We start from the raw sequence: 22733 nt of genomic DNA on the forward strand, positions 1-22733 counted from the left end.
GTCGGCCCCTCTTCCTTTTGCCTTCCACTCTCCCTAGCATCAGCATCTTCTCCAGGCTGTCTTGTCTTCTCATTATGTGGCCAAAGTATTTCAGTTTTGCCTTTAATATCATTCCCTCAAGTGAGCAGTCTGGCTTTATTTCCTGGAGGATGGACTGGTTGGATCTTCTTGCAGTCCAAGGCACTCTCAGAATTTTCCTCCAACACCACAGTTCAAAAGCATCGATCTTCCTTCGCTCAGCCTTCCTTATGGTCCAGCTCTCGCAGCCGTATGTTACTACAGGGAACACCATTGTTTTAACTATGCGGGCCTTTGTTGTCAGTGTGATGTCTCTGCTCTTAACTATTTTATCGAGATTTGTCATTGCTCTTCTCCCAAGGATTAAGCGTCTTCTGATTTCCTGACTGCAGTCAGCATCTGCAGTAATCTTTGCACCTAGGAATACAAAGTCTTTCACTGCTTCTACATTTTCTCCCTCTATTTGCCAGTTATCAATCAAGCTGGTTGCCATAATCTTGGTTTTTTTGAGGTTTAGCTGCAAACCAGCTTTTGCACTTTCTTCTTTCACCTTCATCATAAGGCTCCTCAGTTCCTCTTCACTTTCAGCCATCAAAGTGGTATCATCTGCATATCTGAGATTGTTAATGTTTCTTCCAGAGATTTTAACTCCAGCCTTGGATTCCTCAAGCCCAGCTTGTCGCATGATGTGTTCTGCATACAAGTTGAATAGGTAGGGTGAGAGTATACAGCCCTGCCGTACTCCTTTCCCAATCTTAAACCAGTCCGTTGTTCCGTGGTCTGTTCTTACTGTTGCTACTTGGTCGTTATACAGATTCTTCAGGAGGCATACAAGATGACTTGGTATCCCCATACCACTAAGAACTTGCCACAATTTGTTATGGTCCACACAGTCAAAGGCTTTAGAATAGTCAATAAAACAGAAATAGATCTTTTTCTGAAACTCCCTGGCTTTTTCCATTATCCAGCAGATATTGGCAATTTGGTCCCGAGTTCCTCTGCCTTTTCTAAACCCAGCTTGTACATCTGGCAATTCTCACTCCATGAATTGCTGAAGTCTACCTTGCAGGATCTTGAGCATTACCTTACTGGCATGTGAAATGAGTGCCACTGTTCGATAGTTTGAACATTCTTTAGTGTTTCCCTTTTTTGGTATGGGGATATAAGTTGATTTTTTCCAATCTGATGGCCATTCTTGTGTTTTCCAAATTTGCTGGCATATAGCATGCATTACCTTGACAGCATCATCTTGCAAGATTTTGAACAGTTCAGCTGGGATGCCGTCATCTCCTGCTGCCTTGTTATTAGCAATGCTTCTTAAGGCCCACTCAACCTCACTCTTCAGGATGTCTGGCTCTAGCTCACTGACCACACCGTCAAAGCTATCCCCGATATTGTTATCCTTCCTATACAGGTCTTCTGTATATTCTTGCCACCTTTTCTTGATCTCTTCTGCTTCTGTTAGGTCCTTGCCATCTTTGTTTTTGATCATACCCATTTTGGCCTGGAATTTACCTCCAATGTTTCTAATTTTCTGGAAGAGGTCTCTTGTCCTTCCTATTCTATTGTCTTCTTCCACTTCCATGCATTGCTTGTTTAAAAATAATTCCTTGTCTCTTCTGGCTAACCTCTGGAATTTTGCATTTAATTGGGCATATCTCCCCCTGTCACTGTTGCCTTTTGCTTGCCTTCTTTCTTGGGCTACTTCTAGTGTCTCAGCAGACAGCCATTTTGCCTTCTTGGTTTTCTCTTTCTTTGGGATGTATTTTGTTGCCGCCTCCTGAACAATGCTGCCAACTTCTGTCCAGAGTTCTTCCGGGACCCTATCTACTAAGTCCAGTCCCTTAAATCTATTCTTCACCTCCACTGCATATTCCTTAGGAATATTAGTGAGCTCATATCTAGCTGATCTGTGGGTCTTCCCTAATCTCTTTAGTCTGATCCTAAATTGTGCAAGAAGAAGTTCGTGACCTGAACTACAGTCAGCTCCAGGTCTTGTTTTTACCAACCGTATAGATGTCCACCACCTTTGGCTGCAAAGGATGTAGTCAATCTGATTTCGGTGTTGTCCATCTGGTGAAGTCCATATATAAAGCCGTCTCTTAGGTTGTTGGAAGAGAGTGTTTGTTATGCAGAGGGAGTTGTCTTGGCAAAATTCTATCATCCTATGTCCTGCTTCATTTTGTTCTCCCAGGCTATACTTACCTGTAATTCGAGGTGTCATTTGACTGCCCACCTTAGCATTCCAGTCTCCTGTGATGAAAATAACATCTCTTTTAGGCGTGTTGTCCAGTAGGTGCTGCAGATCCTCATAGAACTGCTCTACTTCAGCTTCTTCAGCATTTGTGGTTGGGGCGTATATTTGGATCACTGTGATGTTAGATGGCTTGCCCTGAATTTGAATTGAGATCATTCTGTCGTTTTTTGGGTTGTATCCAAGCACTGCTTTAGCCACTTTACTATTAATTATGAAGGCTACTCCCTTTCTTCTGTGGTCCTCTTGTCCACAGTAGTAGATCTGGTGGTCATTTGATGTGAAGTGGCCCATTCCAGTCCATTTCAGTTCACTGACACCCAAAATGTCTATCTTTAATCTTGACATCTCACCAATAACCACATCCAATTTGCCCTGGCTCATAGATCTTACATTCCAGGTTCCAATGGTGTGTTGATCCTTAGAACATCGGATTTGCCGTTCACCACCAGCACCGTCGGCCGCTAGCCGTCCTTTCGGCTTTGAGCTAGCTGCGTCATCACGTCTGGGGCTAGTTGAGCTCATCCTCTGTTCCTCCCCAGTAGCATTTTGACCATCTTCCGACCTGGGGGTCTCATCTTCCGATGGTATACCGACATATCTCTGGTTGTACTGATCCATTTAGTTTTCACGGCAAGAATACTGGGGTGGGTTGCCATTACCTTCCCCAGGGATCGCATTTAGTCTGACCTCTCTGTCATGACCTTCCCGTCTTGGGTGGCCCTTCACGGTTTAGCTCATGGCATCATTGAGGTGCTCAAGCTCCAGCACCACGACAAGGTAACAATCCTTTGCTGAAGGGTATTATCATAGCTGTTTCAAATTCATGCCCTCAATTTTTTGAGACTAGAAACTTGCTTTTCAAGGATGAAGATACCTATCTACATCTTTCTACCCTTGCTGCTTCTTTTAGGCTGTTGGCAATCATTGTTTCCTTAGTGTGCAAGAGTTTTGGATCCCATTATTCACTACAACATCCCAAGCATCAGAAAGCACGTAGTGAATGTAAATATGCCACAAAGTCAGACCCAAACAAATTTATTTCTATAATGGCATCAGTATTGATAGCAATATTGCCTTTGCTCTTCCAGAGAAGTATGAAGTCCTTGGTGCTCTCTAAGCCTTGTTGTTTTCTTGCAGACATTTCATTGCCAGACTAGGCAACATCTTCAGCACAAAGACAGAGTGGGCCTTGCTCTCAATTTATATACCGTGGTCAAAAACATAAAAATAGAAGAAGATGAGATCATGGTATCATTTGATGTTACAGCTCTCTTCACATCCATAGACCTGGCACTAGCGAAAGAATCCATGGCTACAGTTCTGTGCAACACACAGGACCTAGCCAAATACACCAAAATAGAAATACCCAGGATAATGGACCTCATGAACCTTTGCCTTACAACCTACTTTCAGTTTGATGGAGAAATATACCAACAGATCAAAGGAACACCCATGGGATCACCGATATCAAGACTTATAGCAGAGATTGTAATGCAGTGTCTGGAAGGGATAGCACTCCCACACATACAACCCAAAGTATGGATCCAGTACGTAGATGACACTTTTGTCATAATACAGAAGAAACAACTGGAAGAAACCCACAAAACCATCAATAACGTCTTTAATGGAATAAAATTCACAAGGGAGGAAGAAAACAACAACTCACTACCATTCCTGGACATCCTCATCAGTAGAGGAAATGATGGTAAGTTAGAAACACAAGTCTACAGGAAAGCTACCCACACCAACCAAGTGCTCCATTACCAAAGCAGCAACCCAACCTCCCACAAGAGGAGCTGTGTAAGAACACTATTCAGATGAGCACTTACACACTGCAGCAACCCAGAACACCAGAAAAAAGAAAAAGAACACCTGCACAGCATCTTCCAACAAAATGGAAACCTACTCAACTTTATCAGAAAGTACCTCACCACCCAACTCACTACAACCCAACTAACAGAAGCTATGAAAAAGATAACACTACCATACATCAGAAACATCTCAGAAACCACCAACAGACTGTTACAACCACATGGCATCACCGTAGCACATAAACCAACTAAAACTCTTCAAAACGTATTAAGCAAGCCAAAGATCCAATAGCCCAAGAAGAAAAAACAGGAGTTATTTACAACATACAATGCAAAGATTGTAACAGCCACTATGTAGGACAGACAGGCAGAAAACTAGCAGAGCACATCCATGAATACCAACTAGCAGTCAGAAGACATGATGAGAACTCCTTAATCTCACAACATATGGACAGACTCAACCATAGTTTCAACTGGGAAACTGTGAGCATCCTAAACCAGGCCAAATCCAAAAACACCAGAGAATTCCTGGGAGCCTGGCACTCAGACAAAGCAGCCATCAACAGACACGTAGAGGTAAACAACATTTACACACCATTCAAAAGAGACAATAGAAAAGTGAAAAGACCAGTACACTCCCTTGCCAGCAATCAATACCCAGATATGCAAAACTCAGCACTAGGATTAACACCAGATGAACCATCAAACAGCACAATACACCCTAATCAAGGAACTATTAATTCAGGCAATCAACCAAGCAGCAAACAACAGCCCAATCAAAGAACTCCCAAGGAGAGAACAACACCCCTACCAACACAAGCAGAGCAAGCCATGGTATATAAACTGAGAGCAAGGCCCGCTCCCTCTTTGCACTGAAGATGTTGCCTAGTCTGGCAATGAAATGTCTGCAAGAAAACAACAAGGCTCAGAGAGCACCAAGGACTCCACAGTTCAACCCTGAGCTACAAATATTCACTTCGATTGGTTCAGAGAAGTATGCCAGAACTAACCTCTGTGAGAATGAACAGAGGCTGCATTTGGTACAATAAGCTATTTGATACAACTTAAACATGACAGAGGTTCAGAGCAGAGCTGTTGTCAGGGCTTCTTGGCTATTCAGTTGTTTGTGGCAAGTAGTAATTCACTGAAATGGTGGCTGCTTAACTAGTTGAACTGAAGGCAAATCTGATTAAAGTAAATTACCGTGGCATGGATTGCTGTCTCACCACAAATCAGAAGAGCTTTATGATCCAGGACACATTGAAAACAGTCTTGCATGCCGTTGTTATCTTTCAGGTGGGCTATTGTAATTAGCTTTACAGGGGGCTGTCTTTGAAGACCACCCAGAAAGTAAGCTGGCACAAAATGGAGCAGCCTATGTCCTTACTGGGCAGTTGCAGTCCTGCCAGTTCACACTTCTGCTGCAGGAGCTGCATTGTTTGCAAGTTTGTTTCCAGGTGCAATTCAAGGTATTGGTTGCCACCGTTAAAGCCCTTTATGGCTCAATGCCTGTGCATGTAAGAGGTCACCTTTCCTGGATAGATTCTTTCCATCTGATCTGGGTGGCCTGCTGAAGCTCCCCTCCTCCCAAGTCATGCGGCAGAAGTGGACATAAGAGCGAGTGTTCTCTCTGAGAGCTCCTCTCCTTTGGAACAGCTTGCCCACTAAGATAAAAATGGCCTCCACTCTCATGGCCTTCGGGAAGCTTGTGAAAACTTGCCTTTGATGATTGAATAATGTGGAGCCAACAGTGCCAGTTAATTTTTGGAGTTGGTATTAAGATGAAGATGGTGGTGGTGATGACCTTCATTTGTAATTGTTTTAATTTTTGAGGGAATAGATAAATCTCTCTCTTTCTCTCTTTCATGCACACACACATATAGTCATGTTCTCTAAGCACAATGTATAGAACTGTGATTATTTGCCCCTGTGTTAAACTTTTTCCATCTGTCTTTGAATACAGTATCCATGAGAAAGTGTAAGAAGCCAGGTTTAGCTGGATATAACTGTTGTGCCTTGGTGGATGCTTATATTCTTTTGTTCTTTATACACTTGCATTGCTAGGGTGCTCTTTCCTCAAAGAAAGAGGAAAATCTTGGGGAAATCTTTCCAAATGTATTGGTCTACAACTTCCATTATCCTCAGCCACAACATAGGAAATACTGGGAAATGTCAACCAGTATTTCTGGAGACTTTTGGACTGGGAAAAGATGAAACTGAGGTAAAGAGTAAAGGCATGTGTAATAATGGAGGCGTTAATGGTGTTCCATGGCCACAAGCATCTAGACTGTTAGTCAAAATCAGTAGTTGCCTATTATTGATCTGATATTGTAATGATGATTCCAGGTCAGTTCATACATCAGTGGTGAGATACTTTTTTTCCCGTATTGAGAGCAGTGAGAGAAATCTATAGGGTGTCATATGTCAATGGCAGATTGGATTTAAGCAAGCAGTGGGGTAGGCCCAAATCAGAAGTGGGTGGGGTCATACGTTATGCCTTTCTGCAGTTCCTGCTCACTCTAGTCTTCTTTCTCTTTTTTATGTTACTTAGATCCCATGCAGCATCCTATGACCAATAGCTTTTCTCATAGACAGCAACATAAAAATTGCGTGAGGTCTACGTGAATCCTTAAGCTGGCCCATTCTTTTTCAGTATGATTCTTTTACTTACAAGGTGCACCTTATCTTTTGCTTCCTGTTGTTTCTGTTCAGATGAGTATATGAATCAGATAAAAGAGCAAAGATATAATGGTGATTCCCTGTTTTCCTAACATCAAGAACTTAGTAAAAATCTAACTCTGGATGCAAATATTTTATTTAGTTATTGTGCTGCATAACTGAAAGTTGACCTATTATCCGTAAATGTCAACATTTTTCCAAAGTCAACAAGCTATTGTCAATCATCAGTGGAAATTAATTTCATTAATTAAGTAGGCATATAGAAATAATTGTTTTATTTTGACTTTTTAGTGAAATTGCTGCATAAGCCTAGTCTAGCCAGCCTCCAGAAGTGTAGACAACCTTCAGAATCCACAGCAATGGCCATGATGTCTGGAAAATTTTGGGAGCTGATCTGTTCTCTCTAACATCAGATTTGGATATCCTGATTTCTGTAGCCTTGATCTGATAGCCCCAGTCATACAAAAGTTGATTTGGTATTCCTGCTTATAAAGTAGAAATGCACAACCTTATCTGCATTTCTTAGAGCCCTTTAACACTCTGCTGTCAGACTATAATTTTTAAAGACACAGAACGAGGAAAGTACCAAATGCTGTGAAAAATAAATATTTAGTATTAAATTTAAATTAAATGAATTTAAGGTTAGGGTTTTTTTTTATTCTGTTGACTTTTTGGAGTGTGTTCCCAGTATTCTACTCAAATGTCAAGTGTAACCCTTACTCCCTAATACGTGTCACTGGTCCTTCTAATTAGCCTATCTAATAGGTAGTTGTTTTACTAGAGAAGAAAGACCTTTGTGCCACCTAGATATCAAGAGTAAAGATTTTCAGCTAGCAAAATCCTCAGGTTTGCTTTATGTTGTTTGTTTGTTTTACGAATCTCTTACAGTATATTCACCCTGTAGCAGTTTGTTGCAAAATGAATCAAACCTTACTTTTAGTGAATGTATTCAAGATTATGAGGTCAATCTATTTCCCAGTATCAAGTTGCTTATTTCAGATATATTAGGAAAAAAATTACTTCCTTTTTTCTTAGCAGCCAGTCTGTGTATGATGGTGTTCACAGGAAAGTAGCAAGAGAATTGATGTAACTGGTCGAGACTCTTCCCTAGAACATATTGATTCCCAGGCTGTTTGCACCTTAAATATCTCCAAGTAAATATTCTTTCCTCCTGTAAAAATCAATGTAGGTGTACTGCTGCATTATTGTTAGTATAATTATAATTATTGTTACCCAACCTGTGTAGCACTGGAATGTAAAAGCTCTCTTAATGCACTGTTGTCTAGACTACTTAATATTTAAGATTCAGGAAATATAAAGGCCATGATTGTTGAGAGAAGAACAGCTGGATATTTTATGTTTGTGTGGTATTACTAATTTCCTTCTCAAAAGCAGATGTTATGTTCCAGTAACACATATATATGCATTGCATATATTTTACACATAATCTAAAGCTTTGCACCTTCATAGAGATGAGGCTGTAGTGGATTAATGTAGAGCTTTGAATAAATAATGGTTCTTCCATATTTCATCCATTATTTCCAGTGTTTGGAAACATTTCACCCTTATATCCTTCTTACAGTGGATAGATCATTCTGTAATATCAGAGGCCTGGGAATATAGCATGTCTTTTTCAATGCCCAGAGGTCAGGAGAACCCAGAGTGAGCAGTTTTGAGCATTGGGGCATTGTAGTCAATTAAGCACTTTTTGCTGTGCTTTCCCTTCTAATAAATTACGTTTCAGCTTTTGATTAATATTTTCTGAAATGTTACTTGCCTTCTTTGCCCTTCTGTTAGCTGTTGATGGGGGGAAAGGCTAATCTTGGCTTAATGCAGGAACTTAATCATACCAACTGTCTCCCAGTTCTTCCTGATAAGTATTTTCCAGTGTTAATGGTTTCAGAATAGGATTTCTTTTTATGACATGATCCAAGTGTACTCTTATTTAATGACATTTTACTTCTACAATGCTCAATTTCTTTATCTCTCTTTGTAGGCATTGCTTGCTTTTTAAAAAAAAATCACTCTGGTGATTGTGGGAGAGAGTATTTATGCTTTTTGGAGTGGGAACTGGATATTTTAGGACAGCAGTTTATATTCTGATTCCCCAGGGAGGCAGGCGGTTGCTCTACAATGAGCATGTACCCACACGTGCGTAAACTTACAAAGGGTACATTGAGTAGATAAAAGAGATTTTGCTTCCAGCCAAAACCTTGGCTTCCCCTTCAGTCCTGCTTATCCCAAAGAGACAGATTATTAAACAGGCAACAGACTTGAGTGCTAAAATCTTCCTTTGAATAAGAGGTACCAATTCAAACAGTACATTGAATGTTTGATATTTTCCTCCTGAAAAAGTTTTATGCAAATAAACACCAAGCCCCAAACTAGCATAATTAACTTGTCATTTTTCTTTGTATTTTTCAGTAAGCGGGGGGAAAGGGAGCATCCAAATGGGAATCTTTTCTCATGTTGTGTCATGGAAGGCCCAAGAATAGCATTCTGTGGATTTATAAAAGTGATCCATATAAATGACTGAGTGATCGTAAGCTCTGAAGTCCAGTGTTTCTGGAGGGCCGGCAAGTTAGGGAAGACTGCCCTAAGTTAAGGACAAAACTGAAGTCACGCATCTTCATTACTTCCCATCCTTTTTTGAGAACTGTACCTTTTCCCCCAAGAGAAAGGTAGTTTCCAAATCTTCTGATATGTGTGCTGCGGGTTAAACCGCTGAGCTGCCGATCGGAAGGTCAGCGGTTCGAAACCGCGCGGCGGGGTGAGCTCCCGTTGCTCGTCCCAGCTCCTGCACACCAAGCAGTTCGAAAACATGCAAATGTGAGTAGATTAATTGGTACCGCTTCGGCGGGAAGGTAACGGCGTTCCGTGTCGTCATGCTGGCCACATGACCCGGAAGTGTCTACGGACAACGCCGGCTCTAAGGCTTAGAAACGGAGATGAGCACCGCCCCCTAGAGTCGGACACGACTGGACTTTACGTCAAGGGAAACCTTTACCTTTACCTTTACCTTTTCCCCCAAGAGAAAGGTAGTTTCCAAATCTTCTGATATGTGTGTGTGTGTGTGTGTGTGTGTGTGTGTGTGAATGATTTGTACTGTGCTCTGTGTCATATATCTGCTTAAACACTCTCTGGTGTGATGAACTACCCATTATGGCCATTGTTAGGTATTAACAATGAGCCTCGTGTGGCGCAGAGTGGTAGGTGGCAGTATTGCAACCAAAACTCTCCCCACAACCCAGGTTCAATCCCAGCAGAAGCTGGATTCTCGGGTAGCCAGCTCAGGTCGACTCAGCCTTCCATCCTTCTGAGGTTGGTAAAATGAGTACCCAGCTTGCTGGGGAAGGTGACGACTGGGGAAGGCAATGGCAAACCACCCCACTATAGTCTGCCAAGAAAACATTGCGAAAGCGGCATCCCTCCACAGGGTCAGACATGACTCGGTGCTTGCACAGGTGACCTTTCACCTTTCACTCAAGGTATTACTACACTAAAGAAAAGACAAAAAAGAATTCTAAATGTGTATATATTTTTAGGTTGTACGGACTGAGAAGAATAGTTTGAATAATCGGTTTTTGCCTTGGGATGAGATTGAGACAGAAGCCATTTTGTCCATTGATGATGATGCCCACCTTCGCCATGATGAGATCATGTTTGGATTCCGGTGAGTGAAATCTGGAGGATGATAATTTTTAATCAGCAGCCGTTCATATCCAGTCTGAACTAATTGTCTGTTTCCATCAAGCTTTGCACACATGGTAGATTACAGTTCCTGTTCTCCTTACTTGCTTTGGCCATTTCTATGCTGGCAGGGAATGATAGAGTTTTGAAGCCAATGTATAACTTTCTTTCATGTTTACCATTATAACTATGTTTTTCATGTGTATCTATTATTATTATTATTATTATTATTATTATTATTATTTTCTCCTCCTCTCAGTAATAGAGGGGTGTGCATGTGTGTCTGTCTATAGTATTTTTAAAGCAGAAGAACAAGAACCATTATTTTACAGGCTTGACTATCTCCCCTCCCCTCCTTCACAAGTGAAAATATTCTTTCCCAATCTTACAGAAGGATATTTTCTGGAAGATCAGCTGTGTGATCTCATTTCTCTCTGTTTGTTCTTAATTCCCACCATATGGAGACACTCATTTTTAGCATACTTCATTTTTAGTAACAAATTGCTATTTATACTACTATTAAAAGAGACTGTTGTTTGCTGGCAGGACATAAAGAGCCATGGGAATATCACAGAGAAGAAAATAAGCCAATTTTGGAAGATAGAGCAGCAAGAGGAAGGCAGGATTTTTGGATAAAAACTGTGCAAGAAAGGCAGCTCTTTTCAAATTGTTAAAAGCAACCAAATTGGTTGCAAAGCTTGGACAACTGCTTCAGAAGTAGGCTGGAGAAATTTCATTGCAAATGATGTAGGTGTTTTAATGATTTGAAAAGAGGTTCTTTATATGCATTCCTAGCATTGTGAAGTTCCTCTTTCAAAGGCTTTATGCTGTCCTAGTGTCTGAATGTCTGAATATAGCCCTAATAGAAGATGGTCTCAGGTTTCACTGCCAAAATAAATAATTGGGATTTTGATTGTATGTGTGCCCAAGATCAAGCAGTGAAAAAGATAGTCACTTGACTCTCACAAAAAAGGCTGAGAGCATTATTTAAATAATCTGAAGTGGAGGCCCATTCACCCCCGTTCTAGAAATGGGGTGGGGGAAACCATTTAAACTAAAGTTTAAAATCTAAATGTGTGATGTAGATAACTCAATAATAGTAGTCATTGTGTGATCTGGGCATTTCTCTCTGTTTCTTGTCTTTCTAACATGCTCCAGTTCTTCTCTGCCTGCTTAAGTTATTTTGTTTGTATCTGCAGGGTCTGGAGAGAAGCTAGGGACCGCATTGTAGGATTCCCTGGCCGGTACCATGCATGGGACATCCCACACCAGTCCTGGCTCTACAACTCCAATTACTCCTGTGAACTGTCCATGGTGTTGACGGGTGCTGCTTTTTTCCACAAAGTAAGGGGCAAGTAGTATGAGAGAACTATGTTTCTCAGAATGGCTTAGGTCAAATTCTTGTTATAATGAGGAACACTGCAAGAATACTGATTGCAGAGAATTTGAGCTCTTTCCTCAGTTTTCCAAAGCAAGTGCAGTCTGGAAATTGAAATGCTCCTGGCCACAGATTGATTTCACTATCTCAGGAGGTGATAACTCTGGAAGATTGAGCGTAGCAAGTGCAGTTCCAGCATTTTGGGGTACTATGTGTTGCTGTGCAAGTCTGACTGCTTGGCTTTGTTGTATTATGTGTTAGAAGTGAAGGAGGATAGCTACCAGTAATTTGTGTGTTGCTGTTTCCTGAAAAATGGTTGAAAACCTACGTTCAGATTGCATAGAGTTGTTTGCTCATTGGGATTATTGAATTTGAGTCACAAAGTGCCTATTGAATCTCTGAAGCAACTTCTCCTAGGAGCATTACATTCTCTTTTGAAACTTGGTCTTAATATCTTTCTTTCTCTCTCTAGCACTTTGCAATTTTCATTGAATTTTGCATTTCTGTGAATAAACATAGCCTTTCCTTTTGTGCTGTTCATAAATTGTGTTCCAGAGCTGAGAAATTTAAATGTTTCCAACCCCATACAATTTTGAGGAGTTTCACTTTTAGCTGTGGTGTTCTGATCCTCCAGCAGTAGAATTGTTTGGACTGCAGCCTTCTCTCTTTTCCCCCCATCAAGGTAGTAGATTTGTCTATTAGGTGTGTATACCTGGGGAAACATGTTTCTTCCACCCAGCTACAACAGGCTAATGATGGAAAATCAAAGAGGAGTCTCTCCTTTATTTCTGGGCTGCCTTTTCCAACCTGCCTCTTGATGGAGTGGGATAGTTTGAAATGATACAAGTAGCTATGCACGCCCAGCCACAAGCAGCTTACATAGCAGTCACATGAGTCTGGAAAATGATGCAGCTGCTTTAATGATATTTAGAGAAATGCTTTGTATATGCTCCTGTGTATATGTTCTGAAGCACCTCTTTTCAATGGATTTGCCCAGAACTGACAAAGAGATATTTTCACAGACATTGGCCACATAGCAAACATCAAGTACAGACCCAAAAAACACTCAAACTCTCCTTTTCCTCCATGTTTAATTGTGGCACTGCAGCTTACTATTTTGGTTAACAGTAGAGTTCAATTCCCAATTTTGCAGGAACTGGGCTAAGATAGTCTCCCTTTTTTACAAAAATTAGGACTCTTGATCACTCCAACTTCCTTGGGCTCTAAGTTTTGTTTTTTAACTATAGCCATTTCATATTTTATCTAGTCAATGGCACATTGTTTAAAATGGTATCATCTTTCTTTGTCATAAAATCATTAAATCATGGACTTCCAGTGTGGACATGGCAGACTGAACAGCTGTGCTAGCCGGCTCAGAGGGCAGAACTGACAACGCAGCATTTTTTTCAGGCTCAGGCAGGTTTTTCCTGAAGCCCAGGAGTGTTTTTCCAGAAATAGGAAAACACCTGGAATCACCCCATCTGTCCTCCAGACGGCTGCTTGCAGCCAGAAGATTGCAAACAACGTTCATGTTCAACTGGTAAGAGCTAGCTGGGAGGCAGGGATGTCACCATTTCCAAACCACGCTGTAGCCTTTAAGGGACACTAAGACTGGCCACCCCATTTCTGAATCACCTAATTTATATTTCTTTTAAGTACACATACCCTAAGAGAGACTTGCAGCAAGGAGAAGCAGGTTCTCTTGGTGCTTATCATTATTTTTGGGATCTTTTTTTAAAAATTCTTTTTAAGTTTTGGACTTTGTTTTCCATCCAAATATTAAGGAGGATTGAGAGTAAATAATTGTTTCCCTGTTATTATTTTTGTACTAAATTTGAAGATACTAGCATTTTCTTACACGTTGAATCGGCTGGTTTGAACTTTCAGTTTTCTGCTTCTACTTTCCCTGGGGAACTGTCTGCATATCTCACTTTCGCTTATGTAAACACATTTGGGAATTCTTTCATATCTTCAATTTTCACCAGTTAAGCTCCTAGGGGACGCCATAATCTACTGCATGAGACATGGAGGATTTTAAACAGACTTTCTTTGACTTCCAACAAGATTTTAAACAGATTCTTTCTGATTCCTACCAAGTTTTTATGCAAGGCATTCAGGACATTGTTGTCATGAGTAAGGACAATTGTGGAAAATATGAGGTCTAAAATGTGTCATCTGCTTGGGGATGTTGTGGGTGAAACTGAGGAATTTAACAGTGACAGAAATGTCTCTTCTAAGAGTGAGAACGGGATTTCTGTTGAAATGCTGGATGAAGATCGGATAGTCGAGTTGAAGAAATTAAAGGGAGAGATCGACTTGCAAGCCATAAATGAAATTGATCTTCTGATGGAATGCCATGGAAAAGAAGGGGTTATTGGGTATGCAAGGTCTCCTGGAGAGAAGTCGGAGTTTTTGAGGGGGCAGTTGGGCTGTTCGATTTTTTTAAAGAAAAAAGCTCTATGCACATTGTGGGGATATATAAATGCTCTAGTTTATTTTGAAGTGGGATAAGGGTTTAAGAATATGTATCTGGATTGCTTTTCGGGTTTGGCTGATTTTATTTATCTATAATGATTTGGATTAAGATTATTAAGGTATAAAATAATAAATCTCTGGTTGTGGGTTTAATATGATTAAGATTATTAAAATTGTTGTATTATCAAATACAATGGCAGACAATTTATATGTTTTTTAGTTTGATCTTTACTATAGTAGACAGGAATATATAGAATAGTAATAGGAAGGAAATAAGTAAATGTTATCTTGGGGGGGAGTTGATTAGGAGATATAGATAGATAGATAGATAGATAGATAGATAGATAGATAGATAGATAGATAGATAGATAGATAGATAGATAGATATTCTTTTAATATAAGGGGAGGGAGCAGCTGTATTTAGTGATTTTTATAACGTGCCAATGGAATGATTTATAGAAATAATGTGATTTTGGTTTAATTTAGAGTGAGGGATTGATTATGGAAAATTGTTGTATATCCTTGCTGTTAAAAGTCAGAAGTCACCTCTTTTGTAATTTTGAAAAATTTTATCTTGTGTTTTGACACTTTAGTTTTTTCTTTGTAGGTTTTTGTTTTTATGTAGCTTTTATCTTTGCTTGAAACTTAATAAAATTCTTATAAAAAAACCCAAAATCATTAAATCATGTACTTGAACTGTCTTCTCTAATAATTAAAAGCAGTCCTTTTTAGTGAAAATAGTTCACATGACAAGAGTTAAGTCTGTCTGAAGATACAGAGTGCAGGAGGGACTAGAGTTAATCCTGTTTTTCCTGTCCTTGCTTGGAAATAACTTAAAGCAGGCTTAGGGATGCATTTGCCTCTCCTGTTATTTTGAACTGCAGTGTTCATGATTCCTTGATATTAGCCGTGTTGGCTGGAGCTTATGAGTATGGAACTGCAGAACACCTGGAGGACACCAAGTTGCCTATCCTTGCCTTATACCCAGACTCATTCTAGTTCTTTTGTCCCAGTGAGAAGTTATATCTGGAGGTAACAACAAATTGAAATTTCCATCTGTGGTGGTGATGTCCCTTTGACTGTTATGGAGCACATTTGTTAGCTGTCATGGAAACTTTATTTATGTATGTGTCTGGGTTAAAGGATAAAGTTAGTATGATTATCTTAAATCTGATAAAAGATTTTGCTTCTTTTTCTTCAACAACATTTCCATAATTCTGGCCCTCCTTTAATGCATGCTTATTTTCATTTTTGCTTGTAGTACTACGCCTACCTGTATTCTTATGTGATGCCACAGGCCATCCGTGACATGGTAGATGAATATATCAACTGTGAGGATATTGCCATGAACTTCCTGGTTTCTCATATCACTAGGAAACCACCAATCAAGGTCAGTGCCTACTGAAATACTGGGAAAGTTAGTTTTCTTCAAGAACACATCCCTTACCTTTGTCAGTGATGGATGCAGCTGGGGCTCTGAATATGTTTTCATGGGGAATAGTAACGTGTAATTAATTGATTTGTTTAATTTCCAGTCAGCAGATTGGAATATATATATATATTTCATTTTCTTTTCTGTATCCCTTTAAGTTCCTGTTGTACTTAATGCAATGTGGCCTAGAGAAGGCCAGACTCATGACTGGAAGATAAGGGTCTGTACAATAAAACCCAATATTTAATGACTTTCCCATTTCTTGAAACTTTCCCCTCTGCTCCAACCATAACTTAAGGAAAGCTGTATTCAGTAAAGATTCTGAATCATTAAATCATCCTTTGTCAGTCTGGTGTCCAAAATTTGTGAGATTACATCTGCCCAGCTGTGGTAGTTGTAAAATTGGGATGGTGTAGTATAACATACCATTTGGGGGCAGGGGGGTGAACACTGCAAGTCAATACAGTTGCATTGTGGAAATGTGGATTAATTTTTATTTTTCTCTTAGTGCTGTCCAGGATCCAAAAGAAGAAGGCATGTGTTGGGAAAGTAGGGCAATCTCCACATAACTATTCACATTTTGTGTCTTTTGTGTTTAGCTATGAGGAACCAACAGCTGCAGACTTTAGACTCTCCCCCAACCCTTGATATGCAGGAAGGTCTCTCTCCTTTGTGCACTTCTCCTCTTTGCATTTCTCTTCCCACCACTGCTGTCTTTCTTAGAGGGCCTAATCCTGCAGCAGCCCTGACATCAGACATCAGATGCTTCATGGATAGGGAAGCCACTCAGAACTGAGCTTTCAAAAAGTGAACGAAGATAAAGTGAAAAGGTGTTCTAGTTTTTTAGTCCATCAGCTTTTTAAGAGAACATGTTAGTGCTTTTTAGAGCCTTGTCTTGCTGAATCCTCTGCTGTTTTTACTTCTCTTTTCCTATAGTTCTTTTCCCCCAGGTTTGTGTCATATTTACCTCAAATATAAAGCTCCATGTGAACTGCTCAGAATAAGAAACAGAGGAATGGATGAGTCCTTTTCTTCCCGAACAGTTGATCCCTTATTATTTAGAGGTAAAGGCTGTCAATTGAGAAGGGAACTTGTCACAACCTGGGAAACAGGAGCCACATTTCTCTTTCAAGACATTTAACATTTGAATATACTGAGCAGACATCATAAGCCTTGATTGGCCTTTATGCCCAACCATTTCAGGACTTCCAGCAGTGAAAGAAATATCAGAAAGATAGAATAGGAAGACAGCGTCAGAACTGGATGTATTATAGCTATAGAACTACTTGAGCTCATTTGTCTCACCACTGACTTTTGAGACCATGAATCATCTTATTAACTGCTGCTTGGTGTGCTCCACTGCCTCATCAAGAGACTTCTCCCCTCCCTTCCTCTGGCTGATCATCTTTCCTGCTCTCTTGTGTCCAGGTGACTTCCCGGTGGACTTTCCGTTGCCCTGGCTGTCCTCAGGCGCTCTCTCACGATGACTCCCATTTCCACGAGAGGCACAAATGCATCAACTTCTTTGTCAAAGTCTATGGCTACATGCCCTTGTTGTATACCCAGTTCCGTGTTGACTCGGTCCTCTTCAAGACCCGGTTACCACACGACAAGACTAAATGTTTCAAATTCATCTAAACCGAAGATGCGGCTATGGATGTCTGGAACTGGCCTATGGATAAGGCAGAAAGGTCAACGAACCCCCTTCCCTGGGACAGATGCCCCTTTCTGTTTAAACTGGGACAAAGCCCCATCAGAACTGTATGGCACAGGGCTCCATTGAAAGAGACAGCTGTGTGTCACTTATTCAGAAAAAATAAAAGACTTTCTTTAGATCCCCAGTAAGTGGTTTCGCCAAGGGCATAACTGGGGTTTTAAAAATATTAGTTATTATTTAAAATGGAAGTGTTTTAGATATGCCTTTTAAGGCTTTTTGGGAGGGGGGAGGGAGGGATTATTTGATTTTCTTTTGTTCCCAGCCCTAATGTTGCTTGGAGGGATGCAGAGACCGAAGAAATTCCTGTAATCCTCGGTGATCAAGTAAAGCAGTTGGGAAAGTTGGATTTGGCCACCAGAGGCGTCTTACTGCTTGCTGTCTGGTCCACTGTGCTTCAGATCTGCTTGGGATTTCACAGAGGAAATTATGAATTCCCTCCAACAAAAATCCCAGATCTCAACTGTTTCCCTTGGTAGCTCCAAGGAACTAATTGCTGCTGTCAAGCTTTTCCCTTCTTTTCCCTCTCACTGACCCCATGTAAAGCAAGGTCCTTTCAGAACGCTGCCTGTCCTGCGGGCCTGCTGGTGGATTATCGCACAATATCAGGGTGACTTCCCAATCTGTCTGTGTTCCCAATGGCACACTGCTGCTGCTGCTGCTGCTACTGCCGCCACCTCAGAGGAGAGATAGCTGGAGCCCCCTTTCCACCTTTCCCTCCCAGATCTGATGCTGCTTTCTCTGCCATTAACAGAGCTCTGTTCTTTTGTCCCCCTGGCCTTGGAAGCTTTGATTCAGATCAGAGGTCTTGACTGACAGATTATTTATTGACTCTGTTTTCATGCCAAGCTTACTCATGGTTAACTGGACCATGATTTATTCAGTTGACCCAATTTTCTGGGTTTGTGTGACATACTGAAACACAGACTAACTGCACAGGCTGAGTTTGGACAACATGGGAAGCTAAACTGGGGTTGATTGCTAGTTTGTATTTCAGTGTGTCATGTGAATACAGCCACAAAATATGGAGAACTACATTGCTTGTGAGAGCAGTGCCAACAGAACAGTATGTTAAAAGAAGCAAATGTGTTTGCAAGGAGGCTGATCTGGAATATAGAAAAGCGTGGTATGTTTGTTAATGTCCTTTGGATGAGGCCTCCTACAGTAGTGAACCTGCCATAATTCTACATCTACTGCATGTGCAGATATATCCTTCCCCTTGCCTTCCTTCTGTCTGGTCTCAGGGCCTGTTGTGTTCAAGACAAAAAAGATGGTTTTGGCTTGCTAATGGAGTTTATACTGATTCCTACCTGTGGGAATCTGTGATCAGTTCTGCAGACATAGGCATGAACTCAACAGGTCTCTGTAGCCTGGTTTCTTAGCCCCTTACCTCATCAACTCCCTTTGTCACTTTCACTACATTCCTAACTGTTGTCAAAACATCCTGGAGACTTCTTGTTGGCAAAGTGTGTGTGCGTGTGTGTGCGTGTGTCTCGACCTATGTGTAAACTGCCATTTCTTGCCACCTTTTTATTACACTTTTTTCTGCCTAGACTTTTGATCCCCAAAGATGCTAATTTTCAAAGACATCCATTCCAGTACACCCTTTCACAAGCTAGGCCACCAGTGGGGTGTGATAACTGCTGTCATTTCTAATCCCTAACCCTATTTGAGTCTTCACTTCAGCTTTTCCTTTTTATTCGTGGAAAGATAATAATAAATTACCATACTCCTATAGCAGCTAAAAAAAGTTGGCACCCCTGTAACAGATTCTTGTGAGGGAATATAATTTCCATGTGCCTCTCCACCATGGACCTTTCAGTGATGCCACAGCTTTCATAGAGTTGCCCTGCTTATTTGTAGCTTAGCTGTGTTGAATGTTATCATATCTGGGCAATGTTAACTAACCACCTCCTCGTTTCCCCTTTTAACATTTACTCTAAATTACAAATGCTCACAGTTATCAGTCCTATAATAGTCTTAAGGAATGGCCAATCCTAATTAATTATATACTCTCTCTTTTGCATGAGTACAACACAGATCTGTCCTTGATATAGTAACAGAATCACGTCTTCATAGTGCTAATCATTCCCCACTGAAGTGGGTACTCCTTATGTGGCCCTTGCCCCACATTTAGATCGCAGTTGTTATTTAGTGATGCTGCTGCATTCATAGGTAGCTGTATGGCCACTGAAGAAAAGGCAAAAGGAAATATTTCATCAGTCATGCTTGGTTTAAGCTGAGTTTGATTGTCCTGTGGTGACCTCTCTTTCATACATTTTAGGTTTGCATGCTCATACAAATGTAAGAGTATACAGGCCATTTTTTGGTATACTCAGTTTAAACTGAAGCCTTCCTGTTAAAAGAAGTTGATGGTATTGTCTTATTCTGACTCTTGCTACTTGTCCAGAAATGGTCTCCTGGTAAATATGTGACTCATCTGATCTTCCAGGCTGGGCAATGCTTACCCAATTCTTTCAAGGCATCAGTTTTGAGTTGCGGTTGTTCGTTTGTTTTTTTCTTAAGCTTAAGAGTGTTTACGCTGCAATAGGAGTCCTTCTGCCTTTGTGCTATAGTTTGCAGTTAATCCAAGTTGTCCCCTCAATAAGTAGGGCTGACCTCATCTTCCGTTGTGAGCTGTGATGCTCCCAAACCTCTGTCTCCCAGATGACCACCATCATATACTTCAAATATATAGGCAAGTGGCATCTGTTCTTTTTTAAAATACACACACACACACACGCTCTTTTGGATATTTTAAGTATCTACTGGTGATGGATTATCACTTTAAATAACATCCCAAACATGAATATGAAAAGGCTTAGAATGTTAAAAGGCTTAGATTGAATCTTACTCTACTGGTTTCTCTATTTCATGCTTGATCTGCTGGGAGAATGAACCTATTGCTTATTGAAGTCTGGTCATCCCATGGCTTTTAACGTAACGTTCTTCCAGTGAAAATAATAAGAAAGGAAAGAAGCAATCATAGGAATTGCCCTTTTATCAGGCCTTTAAGTAAACCAGCAAATTTCACCATGCCTTGACCATGCATGATAAGAACTTTCCACCTGATAGTCTGCTGTAGTCTGTATGCTTTTTTGTCAAAATGGTGGCTTTCCTTTCCTTTCCTTTGAGAAGATGAGACAACAGGATGACTAGAGAGAGGGAGAACTTCTTGTTTCATAGCATTCTGGAATGCCAACCACTGTAAATGGCCCTTCCTTCCTTCCTTTCTTCCAACTCTGCCACAGGGGATCTGTTCAAAAGCTCAGTGAGCATCAAATTTTAAATAGTGGTTTGAAAAAAATAAAAAGTGGGTGGGAGGGGTCTAAAACCTTGAGCACAATACTCATATGCTGAATTTTGTAAAAGAATAAAATAAACTCAGAGTTTACCTTGAATGTGTCTGATTGCCAGCCACCTGCAGTGAAAGATGATGAGGGCAAGCATGGAAGGCCATGCAGACTAAAGAGGAGTGGCCCTAGGTGCTTGAGTGTCAACAGCTAACCTCTCTGGCACAGAACTGGCCATGGTGCTGAATTGAAAATTAATTAAAAACACCCCTGAGCCATTGAATGTCTTACATTGCATTTGCTTGGTTTGTGCAATTCTTTTATTATTACTATTACAATGGTGATGTTGGCTGTGGTGTTAGTGATAATGCTATTTGTGGAAATGCACAGATATAAAAAATAAAATATAATTTTATATTTTAGGAAGGAGGATGACAACCTGTCTTGGATTCGGACTTTTGGTCCATCGAACTTGCAGCTGTATGCATGTTGGCAGTTGTAGACCTACATGCAAAAGCCCTTCTACTCTCAAGTGGGAGGAGGGGAAACAGGGTTCAATATCTAGCGCTTCAATCATTCAGTTGCCTCCAATGTGTTTCCAGGGTTCACAGTATTGGCAGAAGTATTCCTAAGAGGATAGAACCCTCTGTTTTACCCATATCTCAGCAGTTGGTTATTGTCAGAAATAGAGCTAGTGGGACTTTGCAAAAAATAATCCTGTGCAGGTAATAAGGATACGGAGCTTTTAGAAATCTATATGCAATAGATCAAATGCAATTCACAGGTATGAGGTTGTAAAGGCATATATTCTATAGATAGAATTCAGAAAAAATTGTTTTGATTCAGCTGTTAATAAAATACCCAAGGGAACAACTAAAAAGATACGCTTTGGCCAAGGGCTTTAATGATTTAGATACAACACCACTGTCATGTTCCATCTGGAAGAGCCATCTTCAGAGAAGGACCTAGAGCTCACACATTGGAAGACTACAGGCTGTAACTTTGTCCTGGAAACTGTGATGAAGCTGAGGGGAGAGGAGGAACAAATGGTCCCTTAGGAGAGATCTTTTCAGGCTTGCTGCCTTGGGATGCAAGGAGCTCTCCACCTGATGGCAACATCTAAAGAGGTTACAGAGCTAAGCAGTGGCTAGGAGAAAGCAGTGCCCACCCAAGCAACAGAATCTCTCATGACTAGCAATTCGTGAATTTTTTAAAAAATTATTTCAACATAATCTCTAAAGACCTGAAGCTGAACTTTGGAAGATGGTTGGGCTCTGAGAACTTAACTTTAGAAGCCTTCATTTAAGGCATTTATGGATTTCTTTACTGCATTTTTATCCCTGTTTTTAGACAAATCTTGTATCCTAAAATGGCTCACATCAATATTAAAAAGACGCACATCTTGCCCTCTGGCTTGGAATCTAAAAAGACCAGACAAGAGATTGGGAGTGGAAGGAAATAAGAAAGTTCCTGCAGGTCAGAAAGAAGTGATGAATGATATGCAAGCATATTCATGCTGTTCATGCTGGATTGACCTTCTCTTCCAGCTCACTTGAATAGTGACTATTTCAGCTATAATGTCCTTCCTTCCTTCCTTCCCTTCCTCTCTCCCTCCCTCTGGCTGTAGATTGTGTTATAGCAGGGATCTCCAACTTTTTGGAGCCCCGAGCACATTTGGAATTTTGAAAGCATATTGTGGACCCTCTTTCAAACTGGCTGATGTGAAGGAAGGACTTCCCCATTCACAAAACAGTTGCAATAGATCAAACTAGTCACAAAACATTAATGGACAATAATGTTCCCTACCATTCCTTCCAGCCTTCCTCCAGGATACTCCTTATGAGAGCTTACCTTCTCTTTCCTCCTGGGAAAATTAATTCACTTCCAGACAAAGCACTGGGCCGCCATCACTCCTGCCCATTTAATTTTTTTTTTTTAAGAAAACGTATGGGTTCTGTTTGAATGCTAGAGGCATTCATGGTTTGT

The 22733-nt window shown here is 40.6% G+C and overlaps 1 protein-coding gene across 1 annotated transcript in view; it reads left to right on the forward strand.

Moving 5' to 3' along the window:
* The window catches only part of EXTL3 (exostosin like glycosyltransferase 3), a 167308-nt gene extending 146147 nt beyond the window's left edge, over positions 1 to 21161 (forward strand). The window contains exons 3-6 of the mRNA XM_063300780.1: positions 10311 to 10438; positions 11655 to 11799; positions 15570 to 15698; positions 17169 to 21161. Of these exons, the coding sequence (XP_063156850.1) occupies positions 10311 to 10438; positions 11655 to 11799; positions 15570 to 15698; positions 17169 to 17378 (612 nt within the window). The 3' untranslated portion in view covers positions 17379 to 21161. The remainder of the gene's footprint in view (positions 1 to 10310; positions 10439 to 11654; positions 11800 to 15569; positions 15699 to 17168) is intronic.
* The last annotated feature ends 1572 nt before the right edge of the window (positions 21162 to 22733 follow it).

Source organism: Candoia aspera, chromosome 1 (assembly GCF_035149785.1).
Source record: "Candoia aspera isolate rCanAsp1 chromosome 1, rCanAsp1.hap2, whole genome shotgun sequence".
Lineage (NCBI taxonomy): Eukaryota > Metazoa > Chordata > Lepidosauria > Squamata > Boidae > Candoia > Candoia aspera.